We start from the raw sequence: 9,129 nt of genomic DNA, 5'->3' as shown, positions 1-9,129 counted from the left end.
TTTTTAGGTCCCAAATTGTCTGAATATAAATAAAATATCTAAAGCACTAAGAATAGAAGATGCCATTAATATCCTTCGTGTTATGCTTTTGATGATTACTACATATATTGTAATGAACATGAGAGTGGGTGGGACGGGGTAGGCGGATAATGGAGAAGGACTGATAAATTTTAATAGAAGTTTATGCATATGATATTTTAGATGAAATTTTTACGTTAAAGAGGAAAGTAAAGAACTTTATAATACAAAATAGTAAAATACAAGTTCATATGATACATATATTTTTTACTCGATGATAACTTCGTAGTAGCTTGAGGAACAAATCATAAGGTATGTTGGGACAAAGCTAAGGATACATTTACCATGAATGAACTTGGATCATGACATATAACAAATTAAATCTTTATCGCATAATATTAGATCATATAAATGAAAATTACTCGAATTTGACATTATAATTAATGAAACAATTTGAAAAAACATTAATTTACCACACAGTATGTGTTGCAAAATTAGAAATGTTATTTTCTTGGAGAAAGTTTATTAGAACATGTTTAACTCCATAAGTTTTTTTTAAAAAAAACTAATACATATTATGACAATATTTAAGATTATAAGTTTCAAAAATCATTATATTTTTTTTCAAATTTCATGCCTTAAACTACATAACATAACTTGAAATAGAAGGAGTAAATGATACTCTCGTAACAAAGTTCGACCAATTTTTACCAACGTCATTACGCTCTCAAGTCACTTGTTTGGGGTACATGTTATCTTTCTGAGATAATCACCAAATATTTTTACTTTTGCTATAATCATTTGAACGTTTAACTTCGTAATTTTCTAACACGCCATATTTATGACCATTGGACCACACCCTCGGACGCTTCGTAAATCACATGATCCTATCCACCGTCCAGCATATCCATTGGCATGGATCCCATACTCTCTGAAACTCTGGCTTGCTTATCTTATATCACATGTAGTGAAAAGTACGGCTTATAGCTCTTAGACACACACAGAGACACTGTCTTTGTGCAGAGGCACCTTTTAACATTTTTCTTTCATATGTGCTGTTAACTACCGATAAATTTATTCGTATTTGATGTTTATAACAAAATAAAAATATAAGATATGTGAATGGAAAGAATTTCACTAATTCTTCTTTCATATGTGCTGTTAACTTTCATATGTGCTGTTAACTTATATATATCACATGTATGAAAAGAGTGAATCGAACCGAAAAGCATTTTCATGGTCCTTTTCTTATACCATTAAATTGTCAATCAATTTTGTTTAGGTTTCATAAGTTAATATACATATATATTTATTTTATTTTCTAAGACAAAAACATGGTTTACGAAAGAGTTACTAGGTTCGTCTGAACTCATGAACCCCACCTAGCTCCGCCTCCGACTTTACGGGCGTGAGTTAGATCTAAAACCTAATTTGACATGATATCAAAGTGATCATCAGCCTCATCTGATGTGTGCTATCCCAATCCTAGACCAACGGAGAGGGGGGCGGTGATAATACTCTTGATCCATGAATATACATGCATGAATATACATGCATAATACTCTTGATCCATGAATATACATGCATCGGACTGACAATAGAACCCCAAATAATAGAATGTACGGATTTGGAAGTAAGGAGGGTGATGATGAATAAAAACAAATCTCACATCGGTAAGAGATGAGATCTGTGGACTAGTCCTGCTTGGGGAAATCCTATTCAAACCCGATACTTCTGATCGAGAATTGTTATACTAGAAAGAACAAAGACCATGTGGATTTCCATCTTAATAATAATAATAATATGAAATAATGTACGTCATGCGTTACGTAGCCCACTTGACACAATTTAAAGACACATTAAGGAAATGAGGCAAGATTAAGAACCGCTAATTTCAGTTTACCTTTTTAAATAAGTTAGTAATTAGTTGTTAAGAGTATATAGTACCTTCACCACACGCTGTCATTACAAATCTGCTTAATTAATTAGCAAATGGGGTCTTCTTCTTTTGATTGATATTAAAAAATGATTTAACTTATATGTTTTTTGGTTCTCTTTTATGTAATATAAAATTGATAAGCTATAGACAATTTCTCACTTATTATAATTATTTCTTTGACTTACTAATAAAAAAGAATCTGAAAGGCTCCCTCCAAATTCAAAGGAAAAATTATAACTTCCTTTTTTTATTAGTCGAGTCGAGGGTCTATAAAAAGAGACTATCTACCTCTACAAAATAATTAGAATAAGGTTGATTATATTCTATGTTTTTCAGATTTCACTTATAAAATTATATTAGTATATTATTATTGTAGCTCATTTTTTTGTTTTTTTTGCTGGCAAATCACGCGATTAAATAAATGAAAGTGTGATTTCTGTAATAATTTGATTATAATTTTTTATGTGACAAATCATACAATTCAACATAGTAGGCAAATCACTATGTTCGAGTCTCACAAGCCACTATAATTGTCAAAAAAATTGTGTGTTTGACTCTTAAAAGAGAAAAAAAAAACATAAATTTAAGAGGCGTACGTATTTAACACAATTAAACAAATAAAAATATGATATATCCTTCTAATAATTTTATGAGTATTTAGATGAGATGATTATGCATTTCATCAACAGTACCAATATTTTTCAAAACTTACAGTATAGCAATTAAGTTTGACCTCTTCTAAGGTTGCACTTTACAGCAAGGTTATTTGTCTATGCATATAAGTTATAACACAAGTTGCAATTTTAGAATATTATATTTGGCCTATCAATATTATGCTTAGGTCGTGATGAACAAAAAAACATATAAAATAACATTTAAAGACATGTGTATATTTTTTATATTGTCACCTCAAAAATAACTATAGGTAATCATCCATAATAAGTGAAACTAATTAATTATTTGAAAATTAAATAAAAAATAATAACATACTTAGTATGATTTTATAAATGAAATTTGAAGAAGCCGATATATAGGTACTAGGTAGAGATTTGTAATCCGTTGATCCTAGGTTTAAGTAATGCTTATTAAAAATAAATACGGAAGAAATACAACAATAAATAAGTCATTTTGAAAATAATGAGGAAGAAAATCAATAGTAAGTAACAAATAATTATAATTTGATAATAGAAGTAAATAAAACAACATATCATATCTCTTTCTGGTATCTTCATTTCTTTTAATATAAAAAAATTAAATAATAATAAAATTAGAGAAATAAGATAGCAGAAGAGCAATTATACAAATAATATTGATAAGAAAATTAGATAGCGCTCGATTTTCTATCAATCAGGTTGAACTGTAATTCTCGATCTTTATATTCTCTTATCTAAAATCATATCCTCGATAAGTTGTCGATAATATCATGTGATTGACGTGGACTAAATCTTGAATGCATTAAAGTACAGCCAAAGTAATTAATGTTTAAAACTCATCAAAAAAGGTGGAACAAAAAAAAAGTTGTTGAAGAGTATATATGTGTATGTTTTATGAGGCAAAATCATGTTAACATATGCCTCATTTTAAAAAAAATAAATTGATATATAACTATGCTATTTCAAGTTTCATAGTATGTACTAAAAAAGATATGAGATGTTTGGAAATAATCGAATTAATTGAATAGGAGGACTATTACAAATAATAAGAATATGAATAGAGTTTCATTTAAAAAAAAAGAGTTGTAAGATTTGTAAAACTAAAGAAAATAGCCCCTACTATTTTTTGCATTAATTGAGTCTTAAATAAAGCTTTCAACTCACATCGTTTTCATAAAGGACAAGTTTAAAAAGAATTACGAAAAACATTTTTTCACTATCTATTTAGTTCAAATAATTTTAACCTTCTTTTATTATTATATTGAAGTCATGAGCTACCCCATAAAATTAATAATTTAAAGCTATGACATTTAATAACCACTTTTCAATCTTGTTTCTATAAAATAACTTTATTATAAGGTTTCACATTCTATAAATGAACTTTATTACAATTGTTATTTTCTAATACAAATGAAATTTGGCAACTTAATCCCCTAAAGTAAATGATGACAAGAAACCTACTTACAATAACAATACATATTAAAATATTATTTTAATATATGTATATAATTATTTTAAAAAATTTTTATGTTAAAATTAAAACTAGACGAACAAACTAAACATCGGAGTCTTTAAAACAGTACACAAAACAACAAAATTGTCCTTCTTACTTCTCCCCCCTCACAACCACACCCCCCTCGCTCCCCCAAATGTGCTCATAGGCAGACCTACCCTATAGATCGGACGGAATGTGCATCCGTTAATTTCAAAAAAATATATATATATTATATATCGGCGGACCCCTTTCTATAGATCGGGCTACACGTGTGTTCATTAATTTCAAATAAAGAATTATATTTGAGAAACTGACAGAAATTAGAATATAATTAATAGTGCAAGCACAAAAGTGTCATCGTAATATTGGTACAAGCTAAAAGAATCACTCACGAAACTTAAGTTCAAGTCTAACTAAAGCATTATTTTTAGTTTGATGCACCCGAAGTCTTTAAATCCTAATTTCAGTTTTGAATGTGCTTACTCACTCTTTTCCTACATTAACCCCCCAACCCCAACCCCCACGCCAACAGTACCTAAACGTGTCATCCCCTGCTTTTATAAATCAGCACACTTGCTGCACTCTTACAATGACACTCTCAACTTCTCAAAAATTCTTCAAAATCCCTCTCATTTTTTAATCCCTTTTTTAGCATTTTGATTCATTTTTTAAAGAAAATTCTGTGTGTGTTTCTTGCATGGCAGCTCATCTTTTAGCTCATGAGGTAGCTGACCTATGCCTTGGGAAGCCACCTCTTAGGTCTCTTTCTGTTTCTGCAACAATTGGTGAAGCTTTAGCTTCTCTCAAATCTTGTGAAGAAAATTGTATAAGTGTTTGGGATTGTGACCATTTCAAGAATGTTGATTGCATCTGTGTTGGGAAAATTTGTATGGTTGATATAATATGTTTTCTTTGTAAAAAAGAGAATGTGAATTCTCCATCTTTGGCTCTCAAATCACCTGTCACTGCTTTGTTACCTCAAGATTCTGTTCTTGTTAGGCATGTTCAACCATCTACAAGGTATAAAGATTGAATCTTTTTGTCTTGTTGTGTAATGGGGTTCTTTCATTGTGTCAAATTATTGAGTTTTCTTATGTGGGGTTCTTTCAATTGATCTTGTTTAGCTCTTAGTTTTGTTTTTTGTGTTGAGTTTCTCCATCTACAAGGTAAAAAGATTGAGTCTTTTTTGTGTTGTAGCGTAATGAGGTTCTTTCATTGTGTCAAATTCTTGAAGTTTGCTTAGTTTTTTTATGTGGGGTTCTTTCAATTGATCTTGTTTTGCTCTTAGCTTCATTTTTTGTTGAGTTTCTCCATCTACAAGGTAAAAAAATGAGTCTTTTTACATTTTTGTGCAATGTTTGTTAATGGTTTATGTGGGGTTTTTCCATTGTGTCAAAATCTTGAATTTTGCTTAGTTTCCTTATATGGGGTTCTTTCAATTGATCTTGTTTGGATTTTAGCTTCATTTGTTCTCTTGAATTTCTCCCTCTACAAGGTGAAAAGATTGAGTCTTTTTATCTTCTATTGATTTGTAGAATGGTAGATTGTTGTTATCTTCATGAAAGGTATTATCTTTTGGAGATGAGTGCAATGTTTGTTAATAGGAATTGTCTTCCATTGTATCAAATTCTTGAATTTTTCTTATGTGGGGTTCTTTCAATTCTTGAAGATTTTGGATGTAGAGGATTCAAAGATCTAAACTTTTAGAATTGAGCATCAAAATTTCCCCTTTTTATTGTGTTGTTATCTTCATAAAGGTTAAATCTTTGGAGATTTAGTGCAATGTTTGTTAATGGAAGTGTCAATTCTTGAATTTCCTATGTTGAGTTCTTTATATTGTTATTGTTTGGCTCTTAGCTTCATTTACTCTCTTGAATTTCTCCACCTCAGATATCAATTTGAAGAGTCTGAGTGTTGAGGAATCAAAGATCCAAGAATTTGTAAGTAATAGAAGTGTCTCTCATTGTGTCTATTTCTTGATTTTCTTTGTTTTTCTTATGTGGGGTTCTTTTTATTGTTCTTGTTTGACTATATATAACCTTCATTCACACTCTTGATTTCTAGAAGAATTTGTACTTTTGTAGAATTCTTGATAGATTGTTGATTATAGAGAGATTTGCTTTCAAAATTGATAAATACCACATTTCTTAATTTGGTTTTGTAGTATCCTAATTATGTATTTGTTTTTCTCCTTTTGTAGCTTACTAGAAGCTATTGATCTCATCCTACAAGGAGCTCAAAACCTTGTGGTTCCTATAGAGACTAGATTTAGTGGTAGCTCAAGAAGGAAATTGCTGCAGAAATCTTCATCAACAAGGGGTTGTACTCTCCACAATGGCCGCAAATTCTGTTGGCTAACTCAAGAAGATGTTATTAGATATTTCCTTAGCTCAATTGGTTTATTTTCACCCCTTCCAACAGCTTCAATCGACGCCCTTGGTATCATTAGCACGGAGTTTTTATCCATCGGGTATCACTCGAGTGCATCATTGGCTACTGAGGCCATTTCTCGATCCCTCGTGGATCAGACATCCGTGGCAATTGTAGATGAGGATGGTGCCTTGATAGGGGAGATCTCTCCTTTCACTCTCGCTTGTTGTGGTGAGACTGTGGCTGCAGCCATCACGACCCTCACAGCCGGTGAACTCCTGGCCTACATTGATTGTGGAGGGCCACCGGAGGATATTGTGAGGGTCGTGAAGGAGAGATTGAAGGAAAGGAATCTTGAAGGAATGTTGGAGGAATTCGAGATTGATCCCTCGGATATCTCGTCTAACTCATCGTTGTCCGATGAGGAATTGCCTTCCCCTACCTCCTCGAGGTCATCAGGGGGAAGGTACAATAAGTCTAGTAGCTATTCCGCGAGGATGGTTAGGAGGGCAGAGGCGATAGTGTGTTATCCGGGAAGCTCTCTCGTGGCCGTGATGGTTCAAGCGATCGCGCATCGCGTAAACTATGTGTGGGTGATTGAAGAGGATTGTAGTGTTGTGGGGATTGTGACATTTGCTAACATGTTAGAAGTTTTTAGAGATCAATTGGAGTCAATGATGTTGGGACATTTTGATTAATAGTTCTTCATAAATCTTTTATGATGAGGCAAGTATGATCTTGTGAATATGAGAATGTACTTCTCTTTTTCTTTTTTTTTTGGCCACTTGTTTTTTAACTTTGTGTTCATTGTAACTTTGTAAAATTTTGGTACTTTTTTGTTTGATTTCACTATTTTTGTATCAATATTCTGTTTTAGGAATATAAAAGTATTGTTTTTTTGAGTTTTGTGTTCATTGTAACTTTGTGAAATTGGTACTTTTTGAGTTTGGGAATATAAAATACTATTGCTTTTTTTTTTTTTGTAGTACTATGTATTAGGTGTATAAAGAGCAAGAAATTTGGACATGTAGCAATAAATATAGGAACCCTACATCAGCATATCTTTGGGGGTTGGGGGTGGGTGGGTCATCATCTTAATGTCTCTGTCTGTCTGTTATTAGGACAAAGAGATACTTCCTTTGATTTGTTTGTTCCGTTTGATTTTACACGGAGGTTGAGAAAATAAAAATAAAATAAAATTTGTAGTTTTAAATTAAAAAAATTAGTATAATGTAATAAAATATCTTTTAATTTTGTGATTTTAAGGTTTGAAACATGTCACGAGAAAGTTGAAATTAAATAGTTATCAAAAAGAAAGATTTTTTTAGTGAACTTAAAAAAGTGGATAAGACAATCAAATTAAAACGAAGGGAAGGGAGTTCATAATTATTTGATATTCGAAATTTAGTATTTACGTACCCTCAATCGGGATTTCTTATTGAAGAATTAACTTAAATAATTGTTTGCCTATCATTTAAATTAAAAAATACTCTACGAATATATATATATATATATAAAAAAAAAACAAAGAATTCGACTAACTATTTATTTATAAAGATCCTTTCCTTATTTTCAAATCTCGAACTTGAAATTTTTAACTAAAATTTTAATTAAGAGTGAAGTGATTTCATCGTTCATCCCACCAAATCCTTTGATAATGGACAAGTAAGAATTAATAAACAATAAGTTAAACACATCTATAGGAGGTTAATCAATTATTAAGTGCAAGTAGGAATTTCTTAATTGAGCATTTTTCTACATTGATAGGGAAATATTTACTTTATTCAATTCTTGAAAAGTGATCTAAAAAGTGAAAAGTGCATGAATATTTTGTTATCTTTCAATATCATTAACATCATTTTCACTTAATTGGTATACATTAAGAAAGAAAGCAACTTTATTAATTAATCTTGAGATTGTCTCTTCAAAAATTCTCTGTCTCTTCAAAAATTCTATGGACTTCCAATTCTATAGATAATTATGAGGTGATAAATTTGTACCTATTTAATTATTTATGTGCCGATGTTGCAAAATATTTAAGTCAGGCTTAACAACATAGTCAATCTTTTAAATTTATTTGCATATATTATTTAATTATTCGAATTAAGTTATGTTTCAATTGAACACGTCAATTTCGAATATAGGATTCTAATCTATACTCGTATTTTCATTCATTTATCATATAGTTAAGCTAATCTCATAAAATCTGTCTTCTCCTTTAATTATACGGATCAATCTCAAATAGAAAATGTTTAGGCGGACGCATTTAATTAAATGAAATGATATATTTTAAGTGGTTTAAAGATAAGATTTGATATATTGGCACTTTTTGCCCTTTTTTGAAAGCTTTGGTGTATATGGACCACAGATCCAACGCATCATTGTTTGTAATTTATTAGAAGTATACTTTTCTATTTTAAATATTAGTCCTTTTATATAAACATTTTATCTCAAAATATTTTATCTTTTAGAAGAAAAAAAAGTACAAGTGTACTGTTAAACATAACGTGGAATTACACCACAATGTTACCAAACAAAAACTAACATCAAATCAAAATCATAATTAGTTAGATCAAAGAATTAATTAAGAATCAAAAGTGTAATTTTGTTAATTTTAATTAGTCTTGAAGTGTTTCTCTTCTCAAAATAATTTA

General features: G+C 30.3%; 1 protein-coding gene across 1 annotated transcript; it reads left to right on the top strand.

Moving 5' to 3' along the window:
* The first annotated feature begins 4,707 nt into the window (after positions 1–4,707).
* Positions 4,708–7,264, top strand: LOC125821199 (CBS domain-containing protein CBSX5-like). The gene is made up of 2 exons (XM_049500611.1): positions 4,708–5,125; positions 6,306–7,264. Exons 1-2 carry the CDS (start codon positions 4,803–4,805, stop codon positions 7,171–7,173), a joined length of 1,191 nt encoding a protein of 396 aa, XP_049356568.1. The 5' UTR covers positions 4,708–4,802; the 3' UTR covers positions 7,174–7,264.
* Positions 7,265–9,129: the final 1,865 nt, after the last annotated feature.

This window comes from Solanum verrucosum, unplaced genomic scaffold, assembly GCF_900185275.1.
Source record: "Solanum verrucosum unplaced genomic scaffold, falcon-dt-bn FXZP01000222.1, whole genome shotgun sequence".
NCBI lineage: Eukaryota > Viridiplantae > Streptophyta > Magnoliopsida > Solanales > Solanaceae > Solanum > Solanum verrucosum.
Note: the sequence above shows the minus strand (reverse complement) of the source record. Positions and strands in the feature narration are given on the sequence as shown.